At 43.7% G+C, this 27,125-nt stretch overlaps 13 protein-coding genes across 13 annotated transcripts; 10 read left to right on the forward strand and 3 right to left on the reverse strand.

Annotated features, from left to right (window-relative positions):
• Positions 1-568: 568 nt before the first annotated feature.
• On the forward strand, positions 569-4,628 carry SAMD00019534_039380 (hypothetical protein; the record flags this gene model as incomplete). The annotated part of the gene is made up of 4 exons (XM_012900443.1): positions 569-736; positions 1,988-2,207; positions 2,290-3,770; positions 3,843-4,628. The coding sequence occupies 4 exons, from the start codon at positions 569-571 to the stop codon at positions 4,626-4,628; spliced, it is 2,655 nt and encodes an 884-aa protein (XP_012755897.1).
• Positions 4,629-5,259: 631 nt separating this feature from the next.
• SAMD00019534_039390 (hypothetical protein) lies at positions 5,260-6,114 on the forward strand (the record flags this gene model as incomplete). Its single annotated transcript, XM_012900444.1, has 1 exon — positions 5,260-6,114. A coding segment is annotated over one exon (855 nt), but the record flags the coding sequence as incomplete, so codon positions are not given.
• Positions 6,115-6,493: 379 nt separating this feature from the next.
• Positions 6,494-8,762, forward strand: SAMD00019534_039400 (hypothetical protein; the record flags this gene model as incomplete). The annotated part of the gene is made up of 4 exons (XM_012900445.1): positions 6,494-6,837; positions 6,916-6,995; positions 7,070-8,337; positions 8,415-8,762. Coding segments are annotated over 4 exons (2,040 nt in total), but the record flags the coding sequence as incomplete, so codon positions are not given.
• Positions 8,763-8,995: 233 nt separating this feature from the next.
• SAMD00019534_039410 (hypothetical protein) lies at positions 8,996-9,872 on the reverse strand (the record flags this gene model as incomplete). The annotated part of the gene is made up of 5 exons (XM_012900446.1): positions 8,996-9,016; positions 9,090-9,215; positions 9,297-9,448; positions 9,550-9,668; positions 9,757-9,872. The coding sequence occupies 5 exons, from the start codon at positions 9,870-9,872 to the stop codon at positions 8,996-8,998; spliced, it is 534 nt and encodes a 177-aa protein (XP_012755900.1).
• A 609-nt stretch (positions 9,873-10,481) lies between these two features.
• On the forward strand, positions 10,482-12,822 carry SAMD00019534_039420 (hypothetical protein; the record flags this gene model as incomplete). The annotated part of the gene is made up of 4 exons (XM_012900447.1): positions 10,482-11,048; positions 11,127-11,569; positions 11,653-11,730; positions 11,802-12,822. Coding segments are annotated over 4 exons (2,109 nt in total), but the record flags the coding sequence as incomplete, so codon positions are not given.
• Positions 12,823-13,203: 381 nt separating this feature from the next.
• Positions 13,204-14,184, forward strand: SAMD00019534_039430 (hypothetical protein; the record flags this gene model as incomplete). Its single annotated transcript, XM_012900448.1, has 2 exons — positions 13,204-13,388; positions 13,479-14,184. The coding sequence occupies 2 exons, from the start codon at positions 13,204-13,206 to the stop codon at positions 14,182-14,184; spliced, it is 891 nt and encodes a 296-aa protein (XP_012755902.1).
• A 109-nt stretch (positions 14,185-14,293) lies between these two features.
• SAMD00019534_039440 (hypothetical protein) lies at positions 14,294-15,278 on the reverse strand (the record flags this gene model as incomplete). The annotated part of the gene is made up of 4 exons (XM_012900449.1): positions 14,294-14,463; positions 14,535-14,835; positions 14,917-15,124; positions 15,193-15,278. Coding segments are annotated over 4 exons (765 nt in total), but the record flags the coding sequence as incomplete, so codon positions are not given.
• Positions 15,279-16,217: 939 nt separating this feature from the next.
• On the forward strand, positions 16,218-16,951 carry SAMD00019534_039450 (hypothetical protein; the record flags this gene model as incomplete). Its single annotated transcript, XM_012900450.1, has 3 exons — positions 16,218-16,304; positions 16,393-16,575; positions 16,658-16,951. Coding segments are annotated over 3 exons (564 nt in total), but the record flags the coding sequence as incomplete, so codon positions are not given.
• Positions 16,952-17,385: 434 nt separating this feature from the next.
• SAMD00019534_039460 (hypothetical protein) lies at positions 17,386-18,345 on the forward strand (the record flags this gene model as incomplete). Its single annotated transcript, XM_012900451.1, has 3 exons — positions 17,386-17,886; positions 18,021-18,227; positions 18,328-18,345. The coding sequence occupies 3 exons, from the start codon at positions 17,386-17,388 to the stop codon at positions 18,343-18,345; spliced, it is 726 nt and encodes a 241-aa protein (XP_012755905.1).
• A 2,588-nt stretch (positions 18,346-20,933) lies between these two features.
• On the forward strand, positions 20,934-21,644 carry SAMD00019534_039470 (hypothetical protein; the record flags this gene model as incomplete). Its single annotated transcript, XM_012900452.1, has 1 exon — positions 20,934-21,644. A coding segment is annotated over one exon (711 nt), but the record flags the coding sequence as incomplete, so codon positions are not given.
• Positions 21,645-22,325: 681 nt separating this feature from the next.
• On the forward strand, positions 22,326-22,793 carry SAMD00019534_039480 (hypothetical protein; the record flags this gene model as incomplete). The annotated part of the gene is made up of 1 exon (XM_012900453.1): positions 22,326-22,793. One exon carries the CDS (start codon positions 22,326-22,328, stop codon positions 22,791-22,793), a length of 468 nt encoding a protein of 155 aa, XP_012755907.1.
• A 231-nt stretch (positions 22,794-23,024) lies between these two features.
• Positions 23,025-23,781, forward strand: SAMD00019534_039490 (hypothetical protein; the record flags this gene model as incomplete). Its single annotated transcript, XM_012900454.1, has 2 exons — positions 23,025-23,472; positions 23,516-23,781. Coding segments are annotated over 2 exons (714 nt in total), but the record flags the coding sequence as incomplete, so codon positions are not given.
• Positions 23,782-23,952: 171 nt separating this feature from the next.
• Positions 23,953-26,393, reverse strand: SAMD00019534_039500 (hypothetical protein; the record flags this gene model as incomplete). Its single annotated transcript, XM_012900455.1, has 4 exons — positions 23,953-24,867; positions 24,967-25,540; positions 25,610-26,256; positions 26,358-26,393. The coding sequence occupies 4 exons, from the start codon at positions 26,391-26,393 to the stop codon at positions 23,953-23,955; spliced, it is 2,172 nt and encodes a 723-aa protein (XP_012755909.1).
• Positions 26,394-27,125: the final 732 nt, after the last annotated feature.

The following is a 27,125-nucleotide window of genomic DNA, read 5'->3' on the forward strand; positions in this document are numbered from 1 at the left end:
CTATTCTCTCTATCTCTATTAATATCTCTATCTCATTGCAATGAATGAACAACATATCGACTTTCAAAGTCAATAACTTGAAGGGGGAGTTATTTCGGGCGCGCGGGCAAACACAACGACGATCTATTCAAGATTGATTGACTGACAGATTGAGATCGATTTATTGAATTGATGTCGAAACAGTACTTGTGAACTTCAAGATATTAATACCAGGGGGAGTCCCCAATCTCAATCATTATGTCTTTCTTACATTATTGTAATAATGCCTTATTGGGCAATTATTTGGGTTTGTGAGAAAAGTTGGTTGTTCAAATAACCAAGTTTGGCGCCAAATCATTGTTGTAGTAGTATCAAAAAGACGAATGAAGTAAATAATCTTGGAGGCCAAGGGTGGTTCCATTTATCAAACATCCGTCATTCAATGTTGGACAGTTTTCCATTGAAGCATTGTTTGTTTATCTGATTGGAGATACACACACACATTCACACACACATTTGCACAACATTAAGATCAACTCATTGGGCTCACCTTACCAAATCAGGACAAGCCTTATTATTATTATTAATAATGTCAACAGCTATGGCCACACAACATCATAAAGGAACAATAACAAAGGTGGCTGTGGTGCCTCCACCAACAACATCCACCACAACAACTACGACGACCAACTCTGATGATATGGATATTGATTGGAAGGACTTTGAAGAGATCAGTCTTGAAAGTCCAAAGAAGAGAGTAAGTAGTAATAGTAATTATAGTAATAACCATCCATCCTTTCGTCGCAAGTCTCCATCTCTCGCTCTATTCACTCTTTTTTTTGGTGTTCACACTCACACAACAAGAATCAAGACTTGGAATACTGAACTGGAAGAGTGTCAATCAATCAATCAATCCGATCATCTGACTTATTGTCAATACCAACAACAACAACAACAACATCAACACTTATGTGTGTTTGATCAATCACACATACCCACCACTAAGTGTGTGATTGCGAATGTACACTCCTATTTGCCCTGATCAGGGCAACCCTATCCATTCCACACACACATATACACACACACACTCCTAGACATTGAGTCGGAGTGCGCCAACTCTTTGTTTGTTGGTGTGTCCTGTGAGCATCCATCGAACATAGCATACCTCCTATTACCAAGATGTAAGTAGGAGGTGGTGAAAGGATGGTGGATGTTGGATGAAAGTGAATGATTAAGTAGGGCAATGTGACTTGTGTGTGGAAGTTGATCAATGATAGTTGGCGCCACTTGTTGTTGTTGATCGATGTTATGTAATGTAATGTGTGTGTTTGTGTGTTTGTGATTGATGGATTAGTGGCTGTTTCCATCCATCCCCCATCCAACCTACTTACGGCATCGCTCTCCTGAAGCAGCGAGGCGCCCTAAGTGTACAATTACAATCAATCATTCATTATCATATTATTAATACATAACAACACAATCAATCAATCGATCACACGTATACCTTCCATTCGTATATACATACATACATTCATACACATACATACATATTATATATTAATACATCCACTAATAACAATCAATCAATCAATCCAAACCAAACCAAACCAAACCAAACCAAATCAAACATCAGCCTGTTGCCGAGACAACCTCACGTTTAAAGAGAAACAAGAGCAGTGGTAGAGTTGTTGAACGGAAACCAAGCTACACAAACAGGATATTAAATAGGAGCATCAGTTGTTACGACAACAATAGCAACCAACACAACCAACACAACTTCCAACAACAACAACCACACCATTATCCATATCCGCCGGCAGCAACAGCGACACAACACATTCCACATTCATTTCAACAACATCCACTTCCACTTCCACTTCCACATCCTCACCATCCTCATTCGCAACAACAACTACATCAACTACATCAACAACAACAAGAACAACAATTAAATAGAGGCATTAGTATTGGTAGTATCCGCTTGAAGAAACCATTATTCCTATCAAAGCTTGTTGGCAATAAACGATCAGGACCAGGAGAAGAAGAGGAGTACCAACACGACGGCGAGTTCAACTTCAACTTCAACCTCAACTGTGACAACAATATCAACAACGATACTATCGATCCCGAGGACATCGTCGTATCACATAAGGACAAGAGAAAGAAGGTAGCACATCACACGACATTGGACAGTCTCTTGACGCCAGACAATTTGAAAGTAGTAGAGGGTAAGTTTGTCTGTCTTCCTTGGAAGGAAGATTGGTTGGAAAAACGTCTAACTCACACCGCGCCAACACCCAACAACACCAGAGACTAAACTAAAGAGATCAATTAGCATTGGCAAGTTGAAGTTCTCACTTGGCACGACGACAAAGAGTAGTAGAAGCTTCATTCAACCAAAGGGTAGTAGTATCTTTGGTATACAACAAGAGCAGCAGCAACAGCAACAACAAGAGCAACATAATAGTACTCTAAGTGACGACACAATCAAGGACAAGAAGAAGAAGACAAAGACTGAGAGAATGACAAGCTTCTTAAAGAAGAGATTCGGATCGGATAATAATAGTAGTAATGGATCAGCTATTGGTAATAACATGGCAGTGTCATCATCAACGACAACAACTACTACATTGACATCGTTGACTCATGGCGGCAATGTGTTTGGTGCCAGCTTTACAAGCACTTCGGCATTGGGCATTGGCATGGACAAGGACAAAGACAAACTGGCAAATGGTGGTGGTGGCCCGGCCACCTCTCATACCTCGCTGGCATCGAGATCTGCAGCTGATGGTGCCAATCAATCAATCATATCGGTCAAGGTGGCCACGCCACCTCGCAAGGATTTACCGGCATCCACTTCATCGTCCTCATTCTCATCGACGTCACAGAGCGTATCCAGTGGTCATCTGGCGTCCAACTCGTCGTTGGGCGAAGAGGATGACGATGACGAGGAGGGTGATGACTATGATGACGACGACGACAGTGGCGACTCGATGCAGAGCGAGTGCGAAGAGTTGTTCAATCGCAATTGTAGCCGTGGCATGCAGACCAGCAGCAGCGGCAGCAGTGTATCCTCCACGATAATCTCGTCCAAGGCGCCTACTGAGGACTCCTGGGACGTGCCCTCCGACGCCGAGTTGGACATCATCAAGACGCGCTCCTTCAGCGAGATTGAGTTTGTATTGGCCGCGCTCAGCCAGAGCCAGCGCACGCTCAACGAGCGCACCAAGGACATGTACCAGCCCTATGACGACATGGAGCTGGAGATCTTTGACAAGAAGTGCAAGATCAAGCGTGACGTCACCGTCATGCTCGAGCTACTGAAGCAGTACAACTTTGCCATGGACATTGTGGACATTGATGGACAGTCCGCCGAGGATGACCCCAGCGCAGGTAGCACGCCTGGTGCGAGTGGCGGAGTGACACCCGCCGCCGCTGGCAGCAACGACGACATGGAGCGCAAGACATTCTTGTTGGCTAAGAAGATACTGTTCCTCAAGATGGAGATCACCAAGACACCGAGTACCAAGCGAGCATATATACTATTCACCATCATCGATTCAATCACCAAGTATCTGAGGACCGACATTATACCGAGTGAGGTGCAGGCCATCCCACTAGAGATGACCATCACAATGGGTTCAATGGCAAGCATACAACAACAACTCAGTGGCACAGTCTACAAGAAGGGTGCACTATGTAAGAAGAAGGACAGGTCGATCGTATCAAAGTTTATCCAGCGCTGGATAGTACTCACTCATTCTGAACTGCTGATATACTCATCCGAGAAGGTAGGCATCACCATCGATCAATCATTCCTCGCCGACTCACTCACTCACTATTTCCATCACTCATTCATACAGAGCGACAGACTTCTGCATCGCAAGTCATTGTTCAATATATCAAAGATAGCCTACACACCAAAGGAGGACTACCCGCATTGCTTTACTATTCACTTTGTCAACGCCGATGGAGCCAGCGAGCAGCAGGCCCACGTGGACGACGCACACCGCGGTAAATACATGGTCGCAGGCAAGACTGGCAGCGGAAACAGCAGTAGCAGTAACAGCAGTAGCAGTAGTAGTAATGGCAGCAGCAAGTCCAAACAATCTATTATCCTAAGTTGCGAGAACAATGAGGAGGTTGTGCAATGGGTATTGGCAATCGATGGAATCACACGATCAAACTTCAAGTCTTCGATGGACCTGATCACAAAGGAGGCGATGCTGTCCACGTTCAAGACCAACCACAAGGGCGGTGTCTTTAGGTTTGGCGACGAGGAGTGGCATTATCGCGACGGACGCCTCACCAACCAGATGTGGGGCGACATGCTCGAGTACATTTGGGATGGCTACAAGCTGGTGCCCGCACAGCATAGCCAGATGTCGCTAGGGCACGGACGCTGGAACGGCGTGTGGCTGACGTGGTATGGTGAGCGTGCCAACGAGCCCTATCTCAAGTATCTACACCAGCCACTGGAGCGCAACTACATCGTCGATTGTTATCCCCTGCGAAACCAGTTCACATGGACATGGTCACGCCACTTCCTCGTGTGTGCGTCTGGTGGCGAGTGGATATGCGAGGGTGATGTCCCACCTGCACTAGTCATGCTCGTTCAAATGATGAAGTACTATCGAATTGGTAGATAGATAGCTAGACAGACCTGATAGACTAGATAATGGACGTCCACGAGTTAGACCCAACATCACATCATAACACCATCACCACATCACTATCCACCATCTGTACATGTCCATTTCCCGAGTGATGTACCTGTATCTCAACTCATCCTTCCATCCATTTAATAAAGGTGTGGCGGCGCAACAACATCCACACTCTGTCAATATTTAATAATAATTGATGCCGGCAGCATTGTCACTTCGATATCACCTTTTAAGTATGATGGAATTGACAAGATCAATTGTGATCATCAATCAGTAGGGATAGTGTGATGACGATGGGGGGTGGTGGTTGTGAGCGAAGGATGTCATCACTCGCACTAACACACACACCATGATGATCAATCACAATGTGTCTCTATGTCAGATGACACTTACTTAATAATAATGATTCGGATAATTATCCAATGCAGTTTATTTGATTGATCAATCAACATAAGATAAGGGAATGGGAATAGGAATGTAGGCCGGAGTTAACATGAGATGGATTGGACATCTGCATAATGTCACATGTACTTAAACCTGACTATTATTATTCATCTTCCATTCAATTCCACTTCCAAACATACTTGGAACATCTATAATTATTTATTTATTATTTATTAAAATGATCAATTATAATAATATTATTGTATTGTTGTTGTTGGTGTTTGTCTCATCAATGACAGTGATGTCAGCTGGAGTACCCGATGACTCCTCCTTTTACTTGTTCAGACGATCACCAGAGAAGTGCTACAACGCCAACACTTGTATCAAGTATCTGCTCTGGGAGATCAACTCTTCAAAGAACGACTCAGAGGTCGTCGACTTTGTATTTGACAAGACCTTTGGCAATAGATCATTGGTGGAGCATGCCCAGGAGAACACTGTCGTGGTCCAGGGCTACTACATGACCGTCGTGGAGAGTGGCCATGCCATCAGTCGCTTCAAGGTGATGCATGCATTCGCGTTGATGCCTCTGCCTCCATCCATTCGTCCAAGAGGAATGTTCTACACCATTTCCAAACAGCTGACCTGTGCCAAGCCGCCATGCAAGGGATACACGGGCGCGATTCTCAACAACAAACGTGCCATCTCAATCCAGGGATTGAACATGTCGAGCTACTCCTCATTATTGCTTGACAACGCATGGTTGAATGCCCGTATACTCAGTGGCAATGCTCTGGTGCGCGCAGATGTCAATAGCAAAGGTCAATCATTCGTCAAGGGTATCTACATGAAGTTGGAAGACACCGTGGCGTCATCATGCAAGTCTGTTGAGAAGATAGCATGTGCTGCATCACATGTACAAGTATACAAACGTGATGTAAATCGATGTCTTGTGTCAGATGGCTGTGCCAAACAGTTACTCAATGCAGTCAAGTCTCCAAAATGTAGTTCAGGCTATCGTCTTGTATCATTCGCCACTCAACCAGGTGGTGCAATCAAGTATTACTGCGATCCATCATTCATACACTAAATAAATAATAATATAATATTATGATTACATGTTTGATTGACTAAGATTGTAAGTCATATTCATTCGTTCATTCATTCATTGATCCAAACTCAACCATCAGGTGAATCTTAAGATCGGATTCATTGAACCCCACCCTTGGTTGTTTGAATTCAAGTAAGCATCGTGTGAAATTGGAGGGCAAAAGCTCCATTTTGGGCTAAATTGAGTCTTTAAGTGTTCCATCCACCTACACTACTTGTTCATTCACTTTGAAACAGTTCATCTTTGTTAACAATATATATTACTTAATTAATTAGTGAAAGAGATACATATACATACAACACACAACAATCATACTAATAATAGAGACAACAAAGAATATAACAACCAACTAACAATGTTATATTCAATTTATAATTACATAAAGTCATTCTTTGTGGCTGTTGAGCCTGTTGTAGAACTCCAACAACAACAGGTACCACAACAATCAAACAATAACAACAACAACAACAACAACAATAATAATACAGCTTCAACCAATGATGATAAGAGGAATAATAGGAAGAGCATGTACTTCTCAGAGAGAGTGCTACCAAATGATCCTGTTGCCATAAAGAGAGAACAATCAATGCTTGCCAATCCCGATGAACTAATTGAAGACCCCATGATAATAAGCTATGCCAATGAAGAACAGAGAGCTGGTAAACTGACTGGAATGGTATTATTCACTTTAGCCGACCTGTATGTTTATCATATCATGTGTCATATGACACACCTTCTGATGGATCGTCCGACTAATCAATGTTGACAAATTCATAGACCTTTGAACATATCATTCACAACACCATCTGGACAATCCATTATCAGAACAAACGAGTCCACTGTTGTCTTTGCCAAAAGTAAGTACAATTATCAAACATTCAATCAATCAATCAATCAATCAATCACATGGATACTAATCATTATAATCCAGATCAAACATTCACGATTCCATATACTTCCAATGTCACCCAAGATGCACCTAAACAAGATAACTCTGAACAACAGAGATTGGCCCAAGTGGAAGCTGCTGAGAAGAAACGTTTGGCTGACATTGAGACTGAGCGTAAGAGGTTGGTTGATGAATCTGAGAAGCAACGTCTGGCCAAAGAGAGTGAGCAAAAGCGCATGGCACAGGAAGCAGAGCAACTGAGACTGGCAAAGGAGGCTGAGCAGAAACGTGTAGCGCATGAAGCCGAGCAACAGAGACTGGCAAAGGAAGCTGAACAGAAGAAGGTTGCACAACAAGCCGAACAACAACGATTAATCCAGGAGCAAGAGAAACTTAAGGCTGCACAGGAGAAGGAGCGACTGGCCAAAGAAGCTGAACAGAAGAGACTGGCTAAGGAGGCTGAGCAACAAAGACTGGCCAAGGAAGCAGAGCAGAAGCGCATTGCCCAGGAGGCCGAGCAACAAAGATTGGCCAAAGAGGCAGAGCAGAAGCGTTTGGCCCAAGAGGCTGCAGAGGTCGAGAAGAAGCGACTTGCTCAGGAGGCTGAGAACCAGAGATTGGCCAAGGAGGCCGAGCAACAGAGGTTGGCCAAGGAGGCTGAGAACCAGAGATTGGCCAAGGAAGCTGAACAGAAACGACAGGCACAAGAGGCTGAGCAGAAGCGCATCGCTCAGGAGGCCGAGCAACAGAGATTGGCCAAGGAAGCTGAGGACAAACGAGTGGCTCAGGAGAAAGAGAGAAAGGCCAAGGAGGATGAACAAAAGAGACTGGCACAAGAGGCCGAGCAACAAAGATTGGCCAAAGAGGCTGAACAGAAGCGCATTGCCCAGGAGGCCGAGCAACAAAGATTGGCAAAGGAAGCGGAACAAAAGAGATTGGAACAGGAGGCTGAGAAACAGAGATTGGCTCAGGAGGCTGAACAAAAGAGATTGGCTCAAGAGGCTGAGAAACAGAGATTGGCTCAAGAGGCTGAGCAACAGAGATTGGCCAAGGAGGCTGAGCAAAAACGATTGGCTGATGAGGCCGAACAACAAAGACAGATCAAGGAACAAGAGAGACAGAAGGCAGCACAGGAGAAGGAGAGACTAGAGAAGGAGGCTGAACAAAAGAGAGTGGCCGATGCCGAGGCTGAACGCAAGCGCCAGGCACAAGAGGACGAGGAGAAGAGGAAACTAAGCGATAAGAGGACAAGAGAGGAGGATACAGAGTCATATGAAAGGTCCTCCCCTGATACCAATAAGCTTATACATGTAAGTTACCCTTGGGGATGCAATCACAATGACACATAGTACATGTATCTGACTACTGACATGATTCAATAAATCAGCTGACACTCGAGAGACCATCCAAGAAGGGAAGGAAGAAGCCCCAGAACAGATTGTCCCAACACCCAGCCATCAAGGAGGTTGTCTCCTACTCAAAGGAAGACACATCAGTGTCCACTACATCAACAGCCGCTGCAGACGAGGAACCATCAGCCACACCTACACCAACAGGACCAAGCAACAATGTGAGAAAGTATGGAGGTGTCGCAATGATTCCAGGTGGCATCGATCTGACTGCCGTTAAACTAAAGAAGCAGGCTGCAGCCAAGCCCGAGCAGCCCTCTCAGGCACCAGCCTCCGAGCCACAACAAGTAGATTTCCGCCATATGTTGAAGAAGAAGCCGACCCAATAGATGAAGTTTGTAGTGGTAACAATCGCAAGAAGTGCCAGAGTGTATATCCAGCAGCATAGCAGTAATAAACAAATGAATGTATAAAGTGTGTAGAGATAGATAACAAACAGCCAACTGATGATCGAATGTATTGATTGATTGATTGGATTGATCGATCATTTGATTGAATGATTGATTGATCGATCATTTGATTGAATGATTGATTGATTGTGTGTAATGTCGCATCTTGTCTAATTCTGGATTGGTTTGATCTGATTGATGTGATGAATGAGTAGTAGAGGTCAGTGACATCGAATCGTTTTGTCGCTTCAGATTCAATCTTACCTTAAAGTGCAGTCCAATCAGAGAGAAGACTAAACACTTCAAGTCCTGTATCAAGTAAAAGAACACCTTCAATCCCTCTGGGTCCTTGCTCTTCTCAACCTCTAGCAGTGATCCAATCTTTGTTGTCTGTTGTGTTGTTGATTGATGTTCACATTAGTATCATGTTATTGATGAGATGATGACGATGATGATGATGATGATACATACAGTGAATGAAATATGCTCGTCGTTATATACAACCTCAAGCTCTTGCTTGCCGACAACATCAGGCTCTGGCCAATTCGTGTCCTCTTCCATCATGATGCCAGAGTCCTTGACGATCTTCTTTATTACACCTGTTACTGAATCACTAACGCTTACTATTGATCGATTGATTGTTTGATTGATTGGTCAGGTTGTAAGTCACTCATGTTGTTGCTTGCTTGCTGATTGCTGCAGTTGCTGCACTGCACTACGCTACCTTCTTTCCTGATGATTGTTTCGCTCTTGTACTTTGAGTTGTTGGCGTATCTCAGCTTGTTGCCTGACCTGAGCTCAAACTCGAGGAACTCATGACCAAACTTGCCTTTGTGTCCAATACTACAGTTGTCATCGTCGTCAAGAGTGTCATGTTAGCAAGTTATGTTCATTCATTCAAGTGCCAAACTATCTGTGAAGTTGAACCTACTAATAACGAAGATAGAAGTCATCCTTTGCAGGTGCAGCTGTAGTTGTTATTGTTGATGTTGTATTCATGCTATCGTTGGCGTCGGACACCTCAACGTCTGTAGATGTCGAAGTCATTGGTATTTATGTGTATTTATAAGTAGTTTTTTTGGTGATCCTGAAGTGACAAAGTGACCTTCATTGTTTTGAGTGGACTAAAACAATCTGATATTGACCACTATTCTAGAATTGTCTAGAGTTCCTCGGTTAAGATCTTTCATTAATAGCTATAAATAAAGAATTGATGACAAATAAGTATTTAAAGTTGTTTAAATTGAAGTTTCTTAACTCAAATTAAAAAATCTGTGTAATTTTTTGTTGTGAAAAACGTTTGATTTAGTCTGGACCTTAATCAATCCCCTTTGGTCTAGTGGTGAGGATTTTCGCCTGTCACGCGAAAGGCCCGGGTTCAATTCCCGGAAGGGGAGGATAATTTTCTACTACATACTAAATCGGAAGTTCCGAATATCTCCAAAGCTAATGATAAAAAGAATTTTCTCACGCTGTACCATGGTCCATATTAATTGGGAAAGGTCTAGATTAATAAATGATAAAGTATTCTAATATTGGTAATAAGTGTTGTGATGATCAACGGAAATCAACAAACCAAACAATTTCTTTAGTTTTTCCCTTGTTTGGTCATAAATCCAAAAGGAAAACATAATTCATTCATTAACTATTTAGTTAGATAGACAACAAAGAGAGACAGATAGAGAAATGTCATCGAGAGCATTGAGAAAGCTAAAGAACACAGATACCAATAATGTGGTGGTTGACGACCATTCAGATGACAGTGATGATGACATTGATGATATCGTCGATAGTCAGGTCACCAAGAAAACAACTACAAAGTTTGCTACATTGTTGTTGACTGATGATGATGATGACAATGACAATGACAACGATGTTGATAACAATGATGATGATGAAGATGAGGATGAGGTTGTAGTTGCATCGTCAAAGAACAAGAAGAAGGCTGTCACTTCTCCACCAGCACCATCCAAGGCCACTTCAAAGAAGAAGAACAACAAGAAGAAACAACAAAAGAAGAAGACCGCAGCTGCCAACAATAAGGATGACGACATTCTTGCCGAGTTGACAAACAACAACAATACAACATCAACTACCAGCACGACCTCAACCACCTCCTCATCATCAACATCCAGTAGTTCAATATACAAAGAGATGTTGTCCATTGACAACAAACACTTGAACCCATCATTCGAACTGAAGAAGCTATTCGGATGCAAGGTCGTAAGTATCATTCTCCTCTCATGATGTTGTACTCAATCGCTCAATCACTCATATGTCCATGACACACATACAACACAGAGCGACATGAAAGAGATGAAGAAGAAGAACAACAATGTACACTCCAATCTCAATCTGTCAAAGAAGAGGAGCTGGCTCTTTGTACAGCCTCAGCAGGATTGGCCAGAGATCATGAGCTCGATGGTGATGGAGCTGGACAGGAGCGAAGGCGACGTCAACTACTTCAAAATCCGTTGGAGCGACACATACAAGAGCATACAGGAGGAGTTCTATCATGTGCTGGGCACTCACGACCCAATGAACATTGGCGAGCTGCTCAGGTATCATCCCTATCACATCGACTCGCTGCTACAGCTGAGCCAGGTGTGTTTGCAGACATCGGACTTCCAGCATGCCGGAGACTTTGTTGAGCGCGCCGTCTTTGCATTCGAATGCAGCTGGCATCATCAGTTCAATCCAACACTCGGTAACTCGAGGCTGGAGTACAAGATACCCGAGAACAAGTGAGTGTCCGCGAGTAGCCAATCCAACTTAAGTGAGCACAACCTAACAACTTACTCAATCAATCAATCAATCAATCTTGTAGGACATGTTTCTTGGCGATGTTCAGACACATTCAGATCCTTGGTCGTAGAGGTTGTCCAAGGACTGCATTGGAGTATTGGTATGTTCGATCATTGACTCGATCTATCAATCAATCAATCATTCTAACTAACATAACAAACAATAATATAGTAAGATATTGTTGTCATTCGACTATAGCGACCCATTGTTTGTACGATTGATCATCGATTATTATGCACTCAAGTCCAAGCAGTATGGTTTCTTGGTCGATCTATACACGCGAGCCCAGCGATTGACTCCAAACACTCAGGCATTGGACCTCCTGCCAAACTTTTGTTACTCGGCAGCACTTGCCCAGTTCCTGTTGGACAGCGATACACCGGCCAACGTCGACGCTGCAGACAAGCTCTTGATAAAGGCATTGATCCGCTTCCCAATGATGCTGCGTCCTCTTCTCGAGAAGACTAAGGCCAACCTGACTCTGATACCCGAGGGCGGTGGTCGACCCGTTCAGTTGGAGGAGCACGCATTCTTCAAGAACACCGATCAGCTCAAGCCAGTGGAGCATCTCATCAATCTCTTTGTCGAGAGGAATCATCAACTGTGGCAGCAACCACAGATCATCGCATGGATCAAGAGGAACGTGCAAAAGGTCATTGCGATGGTGGATGCAGGCGATCAGGCCATCGTGGACGATCAACTGCTGATCCTCAAGGAGTACAGTGTCATTGATCAATCGATATTCGATCATCTGTTCCTCTCAGAGTACTCGGACGTCGTGCAGAGACTGCCGCCCGATGTCATTGAGATGATGCGTGCCGATGGATTCAACAACATTGAGCCACCCAGAGGCGTGGACCCAAGACGAGGCATTGGCGCAGGCTACCAAGTCTACCGACAGCCACGATTCGTTCAACAGAGACAACTGCAGCAGCAAATACAACAACAGATGCAACAGTTGCAGCAGCAGCAACCAGAACCATTGTTCCCAGAGAATGGCGCACCAAATGCCTTGTTGCATTTCTTCCACACATTGATGCCATGGGCTGGCGAAGGAGGACAGCAACAGCAACAACAACAGCTACAACAAGCAGCAAGAGGATTCTTGGATGATTATGTCGATGATCTAATTCTTGAGGATGGTGACGATGATCAACGACCACCCGCACCCAACAGGAACCAACGTAGGAGACAATGAAACATCTTATCCAATCAATGGCACATTGTCGTTGTCATCTAATCAACATCCACACACACATTGCTCCTCAAAACGGTCAGACGAGTGATCGATTGATTGATTGATGGTTGTGTGTGTATGAGGTGGAAACAATTGATTTGGTCACTGATGGTCCTAAAGATGGTAGTGGATACCATTCTTGACTCCTACTACCAACTACATCTTACAAGTCAACATGTTCATCGGCTTCATCATTGAGTGTGTGAATGGGTACTTAAGCAACAGATATCCAACAGCTACCGCAGTCTTGTTATCTTAAACTCCTACAACATCATCATTATAATATCTCTATAACAACTATATATCTTTATTATTACTAGTAATCTATCTATCACAATGTCCAAATTACCATTATTATTAATTTCATTGATCATTCTCCTCCTGTGTTCCAGTTACCATGTTGAAGGTAAAGCTGGATTGGAGTCACCAACTCCCCGTCAACCTTGCAACCCCTCTGACAACTCTGGCTGTGGCAACGAACAATCCTGTGCCCTATCCTCCCCCGTGGAAGCCAACAGAGTGTATGTATAACCTCATCCCTTGCTCTCACAACTCAATCCATCATTCATTCAATCACTAACTCACTGTCATTCTCTCCTTTCAATCAATAGTAACATCGACGTTCTCAAGACCAATTCATTCCTGGTGTACCAACGCAAGAGTTGGTATAACAAGGATGCTCAGACCAACACTTATGCACTCCAGTTGTTCATTGGTGGTGTTGGCTACAGCGTGGCAACACTCAACGAGAACTCTGCCCGCACTGATGAGGGTGAGTTCTCCATCCCGGTTCCTCCAGCTACTGGCAAGCTCCTCTCTGCCATCGACTTCTCCAAGCAGGTCCGTGCCTACTACCAACTAGTATTTGATGCTAGGAATGGTGGTGGAGCAATCTACTACTCCTGCGCTGATGTCTTCCTCACCAACAATACTGCCTCATTCAATGGTTCGCTCACTGCTCTTGGCACGACCAATGTCACAACAACGACATCGAGCCCAACATCCACTACTGGACACGCTGCCACAACCTCTGCCCTCAACTCTACGACAACCGGTATCAAACCATTGACCACTGGCAACTCATCACTTACCACCAACTCTACCTCCAAGGTGACAACTACTGGTCCAGCTTCCAAGACCACAACTGGCGAGGTATCCATCCCTGGTGAGCAGATCTCTACCGGTTCCACGACCGAGTCAACTCCAGCACTCACGTCCACCACTGGTACTGGTTGCGCCATATCATCCATCAACCTTGCTACCACGTTGCTAGTTGTCTTCACAACACTCTTGCTCCTCATCCTCTCAACCTGGTAGACTACCTGTGGAAGTTGGAAGATGGATCTTTGATATCCCAACATATACAAAGTATTGTTAGATTAATAAATAAATGAATGTATACATCCTCTATATTACTATTATATTAATATACTACTGCAGATGGTTCATCTGCAGTTGAATCGTCGTCAGCACCATTAAGTGGAGTCTCCTTATCGATGTCCATGATGTTCATTTCACCAGACCGTAGATTACCATGTGGATAGAATATATTAATCGCCTTATATATTGCCAGTTGGGACATTGTCAATGTTGCGCCTAAAGATGGATCATCAATGGATGGATTAGAGAATGATTGATTGATCCTAATGGCGCGAGATGTAACATACCAACAGCATTTGGAACTGTGATGAATAGGTCATGGACAAGTAATCCATAGCCAGTCCAGACAATGGCAGCCACACCTGAACATATTAATAGTAGCAGGTTCATTGATGATGTGTCTTTACTCTTGATAACACCGTACAATGCCATCAAAGGTGCACCAAAGAAACAGAACAGAATAGCATTACATGCATATCCCATAATATTTGTTTGTAAGTTTACATCACTTGTCGATAGGATCACAACCTCTGTGAACAATGAGAGGATAATAGCCATGCCCATTGATATTCCAGTTATAATCCTTCTCTACATGATTGATTGAGGTTGATTGATGGAGTGAGTGTCTATTCCAGTGTGTATATATATCTGATTGTTTCGACATCATACCTCTTTAAGTTCCTTTAGAGTACTGATATGGACAACAATGAAGTAGATTGTTGAGAATAGGCCAATCATATTGACAGGGAGAACGGCAAATGTCTTTGTAATCATTCCATAGATGACCCACATGTAAGAGTTGCCGCATAGTGCAACCATAGGATATATACTGTAAGGACCTGGATCACGCTCTTTGTCCAATTTAAAGAATCTAGGTCTGGTATATTCTTAAATAAGTATCTGTCTTTTTTGGTCCATCCACTAATCTTGAACATAACAACTTACAATGGTGAAAGGGCAACGAATGAACTTAGGCAATTGCCAAGTATTGACAAGATAATTGCTAGTACTGGATAATGTATTTCGGCCATTTGTGAATTGAATTGAATGAATGAATGTAGAATGAATGAATGAATATGACCTTTCTTTTAAGTAGTAATGTGCACTACAACTACAATTGTAATGGTCGAGTGAGAGATTGATGGAGGGATAAAGGGATGGGCAAAGAGGAGTGGTGGTGTGTTGGCCAATGCTAAAGTTGTTGCTGTTGTTTATCCGAGTGTTGTGTTCACAGTCAGCTGAGTGTGTGTGTTTGAGTGGTGGGATCTGAGCTGTTCAGATACTGTGTCTGTCTCTGCAAATGATGTGTTGTAATAAATAATAATAATAATTAACAAGTGACTCACTGTTGGTGTCAATCAATGAATCAGTCAGTCGACTGTACAATGATAATATGATGAATGAATGAATGCGAAAGGGGAATATAAGTTGTGTGACTGTTCTGATGAGATACCAACGTTTCGTCGTTTTTGCACCACCAACAAAACTATCTTACATGAATGATCTTTGCATTGTCGTCAGATGACGATGACATTGCACTGACCACCTTGACATAAAAGTAAATCATACATGATGATCCTCCCTGGTATTATAATCTTATTGATCAGTTTCTTGATTGATTGAATGATTAAAAGGTTATTGATGTATGTACCTTAGTATGATTCGAATAGTCCTTTAATTCATTTATTAGTTGTTTTGATTAATAGGTTATTGATTGAACTTTGTACTTGATGTATATATATCAAGTACTTCATCAATATACTTAAAACAATGGATCATGAAGACATGATCATTGATTGATTGAATATTATGTGCTTGATGGTCCTCCTTAAGTTGAGAATGGCTCAAGTTGCTGAAATGACTTGTTTTTGAATACTTTTCAACAAGTCTAACTTCAATCACATAAAATCAAACAGACGATTCACAATCATTGACAAAGATATATATTTATTTAAGTCATGGCAGCTACAACAACGACAACAACAGACAATCCATACAAGGTGTTATTTCAACGCGAGGTGAAGAGTGCATCAAATATACCTGCTGTTTCATTCATTGTATGTGTTGATGATCAATCAATCAATTGACAGTCAATGACTCTGGAGACTAATCAATCAATGAATGATGTTGTTGGTGCATATATAGGACAATGTAGAGGAATATATGAAGGGCAAAGAGATGGAGGATGTATTCAAGATACTACAAGAAGGTCACAACAAATACAAGTACTTTGAATCAAAGCTGACAAACAACGTCAGTATCCTCACCAACAGAGCCAAGCAATTGGATGAAACAATCGATATAGTAAACAAGCTAGAGTCAAAGCAGGTATGTCATCATCAAGACAGTGAGAAGAGAGAGACACGAGCAATCTCACTCATTCATTCACTCAATCAATCAATCACAACAGGATGATACATTCTCGATGAACTATGAACTGTCTGAAGGAGTGTACTCTTCAGCAGAGGTATCAAAGCCAAAGTCTGTGTACTTGTGGCTGGGCGCTAATGTGATGTTGGAGTACTCGTTCGACGAGGCCAAGCAGGTGTTGAGCAACAACAAGAAATCAGTGGACAAGCAGCTCAGAGACACAGTACAGGATCTAGGCTTCATCAAGGATCAGATCACTACCACAGACGTCAACATTTCAAGAGTTTACAATTACGATGTGCTGCAGCGACGCAAGGCCAAGCAACAGCCACAACAGCAATAAACCCTAGAGATCGATCGAGAGATAGAGATAGAGATAGAGCAACCTAATCAGTTACTATGTGTTTGGAATCATTCCAATGACGCAGCTCGAGGTGTGTGTACATCCAACAATGCATGCATGCAACAACAATGGCTGATAATGGCTGATCGATTGGTTGATTGAATGAATGATTCAAACAATGAGCTAGGTGGTCTCATGTGACCCACTTATCAATCACACTCATCCGCATCACTGGTTGAAGGTGACGCGCTACTGATGTGTGTTTTGATCAGGTGGGTGGGCTTGTAATGGACCCTCTCCTTGAACTTGTCCACTCATCCAATCAATTTATATTAATAGCATAGATAGAAGATTGAGTGATCATTAATCATACATACATATAATAACAACATAGTTATAACTTACAAATAATCAATCAATCAACAATGCAAACTTTAAAGAAAGTAGTGATCAGTGGAGCATCAGGCTTCGTTGGCAAGGCATTGTCACAATCACTCAAGGCATCTGGAGTGTATGATGTGTACTCATTGGTAAGAAGAGCACCTGGAAACTCATCAGAGATACAATGGGACCCTGAGAGATCATCAATCGACACTGAAGCATTCAACAATGTCGCGCCAGACGTTGTCGTCCATCTGGCAGGCGAGAATGCCATCGGTCTATGGAACGAACAGAAGAAGCAGCGTATCCTCGAGAGCAGAGTGAAGGGCACTCGTTTACTATCAGAGACTGCTGCGGCAATGGTCAAGCCTCCCCTATTCATCAGCGCCAGTGGCTGCACATACTATGGCACGCAAGTTCATGAACCCCTGGACGAGACTGCACCCAAGGGCCACGGCTTCTTCACTGACGTCATCGAGAAATGGGAAGGCGCTTGCGAAGCCATCCGAGCAAAGTCACGCGTGGTCAACATGCGCATCGGCATTGTAATGGACCCAAGTGGAGGCCTCCTTGGAATGGCCTACTATCCATTCCTCTTTGGACTAGGTGGCGTKGATGGGCAGTGGCACACAGTGGCTGCCATGGGTCAGCATGGACGACGTCATCAATGTGGTCCAAGTTCGCCATCGATCATGATAATGTATCGGGACCGATCAATGTCACCAGTCCCAATCCAGTGACCAACACAGAGTTCACCAAGAAGTTGGGAAGTGTCCTGAACCGTCCGACAATATTCTGGATTCCAGAGTTTGTCATCAACACTGTATTCGGTCGCGAGATGGCTGGTGAGACAATACTAAGCAGTCAGCGAGTGTTTACCAAACAAGTATGTAAATGGCATGGCATGGCTTCATTCATCATCAATCAGACACAAACTAACTTATTGCAATCATTCATCTATTTAATCCACCAGATTGATTKGATAGTGGATACCAATTCATTGATGTAGACTTTGAGAAGACATTGGTCAAACAACTACTTAAACAATAATACATGTACAAAGGTGTAACCAAATGAATTGGAAATTTCGTATTAAATAAATATTAAAATACACATTAACTTGATGATGTCTAACTCCTATTTATTTAATAACAATTAATCACATAAATTAATACCTTGTCACAATGTCTAACATCAACAACAATACTATTATAAAGTTCCCTTGGAGAATATCATCAGAGAGATACTCTTTGTTTATAGAGCACAACAACAATCCCTCAACCATTTATATTGATGAACACACTATATCAATTCCATTAGGTACTGTCTTAGACTTAGATTACTTCTTTCCTTGTACCCAAACATACACTGACGACGATCGAGAAGATCTGGTATTACTCAATACTGCTACCCGGGTGGAGTTTATGAGAGATTTGACCATATATGTGAGGTCAAGGAGTTACATCCAAATTGCTCAGAATCTAGAAGTTTTAGGTCAACTTTGGTTATGGACTCAAGGTTCTTTCTGGCAACAGACGGCCGTCCAATTTTGTAAGTTAAACTTTCATTCCTTCTGTTAACAATTACTAGGCTACTTGTTAATAGCGGACCTGATGTTGCATACTTTCCAACAGAACTACATAACTCCATTCTTTTGAATGACAGGAGGACACGGCTCACACACTTTGCTCCAAAATTTGTGATTGAGAACAAGTCCCAACTACTATTGAATTCCAACAAGATTAGATGGTCAAATGGATCAAAGGAGGAGTTCAATTCTTGATTGATGGTTATACTTACAATATTCACCTATATTGTCGTCGCAGTATTCTTGTAGCTAAGGATGAACCCAACTATACATACATCCACAGGTCACAGAACAACAAGCATTAATTCCAATGTTGAACAATTACAAGAAGATCACTAAACACTGGCACACCACCATCTGTTCCCCCTCGAACTTCTCAATGATTATGGGCTGGGGGAAACTGGCGAGTTGCCATCACTTGATTGCTGCTAAGGTTAGCTTGGGTTCTGCAGGGTTCAACGGGTGTTGTGGGTGGATTCTTCAAATATTTGTTTTGGAATCCAAGGTCCGACCCGTGATGACCCTTTGCAACCTCCAACATAGTAATAGCGACCAATTAATACATATATATAATACAACATCTGATGTCTGAGGAGCTAACCCAGTTAATAGTCACCAGAGTTAAGCAAGCAGGTGTCAAATGCTTCTTCTGCGGTACTGAGTTGGATATCTGGGTCTTGGGCAAACACCTGCCACCTGATGATATTGTAATGTTCCAGACTAAAGAATCACAGGAGGAGACTCACACGTTGAGGCTGCGTATAGAGGAGTTAGAGGGAATCATCAAGTCATTATCGCAACAACAACAACAACAACCACAGCCACAACAACAACAGCCACAACAACAACAGCCACAACCAACATCGTTGTCATCAACACTCACGCTTCAGCAAATGAAGACGCCAACCAAACAAGGTGCGGCAGAGAACAATAGAGAGCTGATGAATATCACACATACCAAGAAGTTGATGGATGGAGAGACTAGCAAACAAACCAAGTGCTTCCTGCATTCCAACGTTCGAGACCCAACCAATCCCAACCGGATTATAGTAGAGGCGACTTGCAATTCACCAGAGAACAAGATCGAGAAGAAGATCATTGTCTACTATGGCGACCAAAAAATGATGATGTGCAGTGTTGGANATATTACAAACCATACCAGGTCAATGCCCTATTTGAAGCTTGCTGTACCTGCGATTGGAGAACACGATCCAGAGAAGCCTATCATTGGAGATTCTGTCCAACATTGCCAGAACTGTTCAAAGGGTTGTTCTCGCATCTTGAAGTGTTGCCATCCAGACAGCACGTTTGGCGTCTTTGTATACTTCTGTCGATGGAACTGCCTTGTCGAGTATCTAACCAACAAACGAGAGAAATGGACTCAATGGTGCGAAGCGAACACCGGTATCTCCAGCAGGGCAACGATAGATATCGACGATAATGCGATGTCAACAACTACATCACCACCCATCCCAGCACCCAGCCCAGCAGCACCAAGCCCAGCAATAACCAAACCAGTGTCTAAATCAAAGGCCAAGAAAGCAGCTGCAACACCAACACCAACAACAACAACAACAACAACAACAACAACAAGGAGGAACAATAAGAGGAAGAACAATACCCTTGAAGAAGGTGAAGAATAAATATGCTGCCAGCAAGCTAAGTCCATTAACTGACAAATGCCATACCCTCAACTCTGCACTTACAGATCAATGGTTCAACCAAGATGAAGAGTACACAAGTTACTTCAAGCTCTCCCATAGTCAAGTGTCTCAGCTCTGTGAGAAGCACTCTTTTGAACACAAGGACATGCTCGTCTTCCTCATGAGGTGCCGCCACAACCTTCCCTGGTACATGATGGAGCGTGTGTTCCTATATCAATTGACAATCGCTCAGCTCAGGTACTCATTCACCAAGGTGTTCGATAGATTGAAGTCGTACTGCCATGGGTACTTCCAGGATGTGGTTCACAATGGAGAGCTTCGAGACAATCATGCAGAAATATGGAAAGATGGTATTAAGCACAATGTTCATCTCATTGTGGACGGGTCAGAGCAGAGGATTCAAGTGCCGCCACACAAGACGATCAAGGATCTTGTTTATTCTGGCAAGAAATCAATGTATTCTTTGGCAGTGTTGGTCATTTGCGATATACGTGGCAAGATCGTGTATGTAGGTAAGACAGAGGGAGGCGCCCAGCCTGACGTCTCGCTCTACAAGGATGCTGCACCTAGACTACAGGCTCTGTTCGATGAAGATATTGTCATTCTCGGTGACAAAGGATTCAAAGGAGGTCAGAAGTACTACACCAACACCATCACCCCCAAGATCAAGTCGGCTTCATTGATCGATCATATGGAGTACACAGACAAGATGATCAGAAAACGCACGCTCGATGAGCATCGCCTGCGTCAAGGAAAGGAGGCGACCAAGGTATCTAAGAAGTTGAAGGCATTGGAAGCCAAGGTCACCAAAGAAGGATTCGATGCCGAGCGTATCCTGAGAGAGAAAGATGAGAGCAATCGAATCAAGAAGGTGAGGATCATCATTGAGAATGTCTTTGGAGAGATGAAGAAATGGAACATATTGTCAGACACAATCAGATCACTTGGCGACCTTTCTGACAACATTCAACGACACAACGCACTCTGGACAATTATCGCATATTTGACCAATATGTTCCACTCCTTTGGACGAGACGACGATTTCTTTAAGGTCTAATTTATCATACAACAACAACAACCACAACAACAACTACAACAACAACAATAAAAATATAAATATTTAATTAACATCAGATAAGGTTTGAAAGGGTTCCCCTTGCTGTTCCAAGGGTTGTCCAGGGTCGAACCAGCTCGAACCCAAGGATTGAGACCGCTGAAAAATGAATTCTCTGCGTAACCTTGACTATCCCCTGCAGAACCTTAGCAGCAACCAACTGGTGACTCCCCCACCAGTCAAGCACCTTAAAACTTCATTTGCAATACATGCTGTCTCAAGGTGACACCACTGAGGAGTAATCATTCATTCGGCAACCCACCTTATGTCAATCAAAGACAACCTGTCAACTATAATAATTGATAGCTTGTAGCTTTGTTTAATTAGGCTACTCGTTTCACTGTTTCGATACACCAATAAAACTAAAGGTTCGTAGTCATTGTTTACATAACTTCCACAGATAGAACTAACAAATATATCAACTTACCTTTACCTTTCAACAACATTGACAATGAGCACCAGAAAAACCAAGAGGGTCCAAGAGGAGGTAGAGCCAGTCAAGAAGAGAAAGCCCACAAAAGTCAGAGCTTCTCGCCCAGCCCTGGCAAAGAATGTAAGTATTGCCCAAAGAGAAATGATAATTCAAAACTGACACTGCCAAAGCAAGAGAAAACTGCAATGGAAACAGACCCACTTGACAAGAGCATTGAAGATGCTTTCAAAACTGTAGATCTTCCGCCAGGTGCATTGGAGATCATCAAGTTTGAGGTTCGCAACCAGGACCCTGAAGACCCGGTTCTGGTGCTCTGTTGGGATCAAGTTGGTCTAGCTGCCAGAGTTGTGAATGGAGATGCACAGAGGGGCTCCATTGACTTGATCAAGACTACCATTTACAACTTTATTACCAGTCACAATGGAACACATCTAGGATCCCAGAGTATCTTCAAGTTCCAAACAGAGCTGATGAATGACTGTCTCGACCAATTGAAGACATTGCATCATTGGACCGTCCACGGTGCCATCCAAGCCTTTCAATTACCTCCCTTCAATATTCCCGCTACTCCAATTGCGGACATGTATTCTGTTCGCAGAAGTGATACCCTCAACGCTGGTGCTCCAAACATTACCTGGAACTTCAGGGTCTGATTGATACCAAGCTACCAACAATGGTACCATTTTAGTAATCATCTGTAAATAAATATTACTTTCCTACTTATATATAATGATATTAATAATTGACCTAAGTGGGGTACCAAAACTTTTGAAACCGACCGAAATGAATCTTTCAGACGTCTGAAAGTGAAATGAACATTAGTTCTTGTGTTCCAAAGAGATAGAAATAACAATATTTAGTTATATAGATACTACTACTACTAGAGGATGGCATCAGTATACACAACAAAGAGAGGAAAGACAAAGAAAGCAAAGTTGGGTCTGCGAAAGGATGCCAATAACAATGCCGCCAACAAGTTGAACAATAAGCTAAAGGCAACGACCAAGGCTACAGTGGCACCAGAGATGCCCGCTTGGATGAAGGAACAGCAACAGCAACAGTTAAAGTTGAAGAATGCCGCCGAGCAAGAGGCTGCTCGTCTGGCCCTGACGTCCAAGTGCGGGAACCCCGTCTGCACTCAAGACAAAGACACAACCACAACGAAACAGCTCTCACTCTGTGGAGCATGCACATCAATCTCCTACTGCTGTCGTCAATGTCAACTGGATCACTGGAGTGAACACAAAGCACCATGTAAACAAAGGCAATTGGAAAAGGCAGAGAAAGACAAGGCTGTTCTCGAAGCAATCAGTAACTATCCCCTTCTCGAGGCCAACTCTGAACGAATGAATGCTAACATGTCCTGTCTCTGTAGACTCAGCAATATCAAATACACCAACAACAGCAACAACAACAAGTACTACTACAACTACATCGACATCGACATCGACATCGAAATCTTCAAAGACAACAACTAAATCAGCAGACTCTGACTTGGACAAGTTTAAGGAAATGATTATTGGACCTTCAAAGCCAGCTCCACATAACAAGTCAAAGGCTGCCGCGACGGCAGCACCTGTAAATTGGAGTTTGTTTAGCAAGGAAGAGGAAGAGGATATCCCCGACGACTTGGAGGACGAGTAATCAATCAATCATGGTGACACGATCAGCACACATTCATGCGATAGTTGATATTGGATATGACTGACTGGATCCACCTCGCGGTGGATGTACCAGGCGACGACGCGACGACGACTGCGAACGTTACTTTAATTGATTAATTAAATAACTTATATATATATAACTTATAACTTAAAGTGCCTTGTGAGGCTTAACCAGAAGATTGGCCACGAGAAGACCAATGGTGAGAGATGTGGCAATCATGAACATGCCACCTATTAGCTCGATGCCACTGTCCACGTTGCCATTGGACACCGAGAGCAGGCCTTTTACGCCCATCGACCCAGGCACCAGCAGGATAATGCCAGACAGGATGGGCACCACTGATGTGCCATTGGTGAATCGCGCATACAGGTTGCCAGTGATACAGATCAGACAGGCGCCAAAGAAAGATCCGACGTCTGTGCCAAAGTAACGATTGCCCCAGTTGCCGCCCAGGATGCCCAGCACACTGGTAAGAATGATGATCCACATTTGACGCGGCGACGCCTTCATCTGGATGGCAAAGGAGATGGCCGCCAGTGGCACCGCCAGGAACATCGTCCAGCTGGGGAATGCAGACGGCACAATCTCGGTCTGCAGCGGCAGGACCTTCTCGGCGAACCTGGTGCCCATGGCAATGCCAAATGACAGCTGAAGCAGACAAGAGAATGCGCCCATGAGTCGAGCATTTCCAGACACGAGGTTTCGAGTGGCGATCTCTGCCACGGCCAGTGTGAGCGACAGGCCAGGCGCAAGCGCAATGATTCCGCCAAGTGTCGCAAGGAAACGGGGAACGGGGTAAATGAACGCGTTGAACAATCCCGCCAGGAATGCTCCGCCAAATGCACTCAGCACCTCGAGCACACGACCAATCGCAGGCCATTGACAGGCAGCTGCGTAGAGCAGGCCCACGTACAGGCCGACCAGTGAGCAAGCGCCAACCTCCACCCATCCACATTGCAGGAAGAAGGAGAAGGCAAAGGATGATACTACAAAGCTAAGTACAGTGACACGAATATTATATAATGGTGGACTCTTGAGGATGTCCTTCAAGTCAATGAGCGCCTAATGGGTGTTTGTGTGGTTGGTGTTAGCGGGGGACTGAGGCAGAGGCTGGGGCTTGGGCTGGGGCTGGGACTATCCCAGACCCTCATGATCACTCACCTCTTGACATGATTTCCTTCCGTAGATTACATCGTCGGCTAGTGCCTCGAGAAGGACAAGACGCTCCATGTTGTAATCGGTCGATTGTATTCGCAAGAGATGAGTGTATGGTGAGAGAATGGAATGCGGCGAACCAAATGAGAAGAAGATGCCAGTGGGTGTTGAGAAGAAGTTACCGTCCAGACCAAATGTGGAGCTGATCAGTGTCAGCTCGTACTCGAGTCGATGTACGGGCACGCCCGACATGAGCAATGCGCGGCCCAGCTCCATGAGGAATGGGACGACGTACGTCTCGAGCTGCTCCGCGTCCACCACATGGATGGGCAGCTTTGTCTGAGGCACCAGTATCTGGTATACACTGTTCTTGAACCTCTCCATCTTCTCCTTACTGAAGCGATTCTTGCGCTTGGTCTTGACGGTCTTCTCCTTTGACTCCTTGCCCATTGGCTCACTCAGCACCAGTGGGCTCGCCTCTGGCTTCTGTGACACTCCATCCGCGCCATGTGTTGCATGCTGGTTTTGATTAGCAGCAATATGTGAAGGTATATTGATTATAGTTTGGTTGCTCCTATTGCTTGATTGGGTGATGTCAGGTGAGGGTGTTAGACTGGGATGGTAGCCACACGTGATCGATCAAACATACATATCGCACATCTCTATTGATGTTGAGTCTTCGCCGCCACCACCGCCCATTGACTTTGATATGAAGGGTCGGACTGGAGACATCTCGGTGATATTCTTGAGTGGACTGTTTGCGGGATTGTTGATATATACATTGCTGATGGAGGGGTTCAATGTCTGAGCCAGAGGGTTTCCCGCAGACAGTTTGAACTGATTGCGCGGCGAACCACCCGCGCCTGAACCAAAGCCAGGCGGTACCAGTGTTGGCACCTGCATAGTGGTCAGCAAGCCCGTTGATGAACTCAGTGGGATAGCTGTGATGTCCGAGACCTGAGCAGGCACAGCGACCACATTCACATTGGCAAGCTTGGGTGCATCCATCGACTGTGACTGGCGCACTATATTTGGGGAGGTCAAGTCCACCACCTCAGGACTGTGCACAAATTGATCATACAGTTGTTGTTGTTGCTGCTGTAGTTGCTGTAGTTGTAGTTGTTGTTGTTGTGTCTGTTGTTGTTGTTTGATTAGTTGACTCTCCAACTGGAGTTCACGATCCCTCAGCTGGAATATATCGACCACCAGTTCATTTGGAGGTGCCAAGCTGGAAGTTGTCGCTTTCAAGAACGCATGTGTAGCTTTATCCTCTGATCTTTGTTTCTGTATCTCTGCCTGTACATGTTGATCATGAGTGATTGGATTGATATTAGCCTAAGCTACATCTCGTGGACCAAGGCCTGGTAGGCTAGCCACCAATCAATCACTTTACTTACAAAGGGTGCAGTTATCTTGTCCCATAATCCATTCATCTTTGTCGTTGCTATTGTTATCGTAGTTGTAGTTGTAGTTGTTGGATGGAGTATACTTGTGAAGGTATCATGAATGATAATGTAGTATGTTTAAGATTGGTGGATGAGGTGAAAGGGTGGAACCTTGGATCAATCACAACCACGAATCAGAACGTTCTGTTTTGATTGATTGTGTGTGTGTTTGGGTGTGTGAGTGGAGTGTATGATTAATTACCACCAGGCAATCGATAAAATCTCAATGTAGTTTGTCTGATTATTACAAGCTACTGATATATTTATAAATAGTTATGTATTATTAGTATTATTATTATTATATAATGTAGATAGATAGATAATGATCATAGGTAGGTCGTAACTTGGAACCCAACCAGAACTAACAACCTACTACTACCTATTTTTTCTCAAAATAGTGTGTGATGGGACACTCTTCATTACCCAACTTAACTTATGAGTGTATGTATCTATGACAACAAAGACGAACAAACACCTCCTGGTGCTAGAGACCTGTGTCATAATAAAGCCGACAAGGTGTGTGTGTTTGTGTGATCACCTTGTTCCCGATAAAGGTGTAAGTTTGGGAAGCAATGAGACAACACCCCCATGTCAAAGAGAGACAGCCCCTACTGTCGTTATCCAACAAACGATTTGTCGTGTCTCACGCAAATCAATAAAAAAAGGTGGTAAAGGGCCACTACCCCAACCGACTGATCAGTTCCCAAAAAAGATCGATGG

This window comes from Acytostelium subglobosum, assembly GCF_000787575.1.
Source record: "Acytostelium subglobosum LB1 DNA, scaffold: scaffold7, whole genome shotgun sequence".
In the NCBI taxonomy this organism is placed as follows: domain Eukaryota; phylum Evosea; class Eumycetozoa; order Acytosteliales; family Acytosteliaceae; genus Acytostelium; species Acytostelium subglobosum.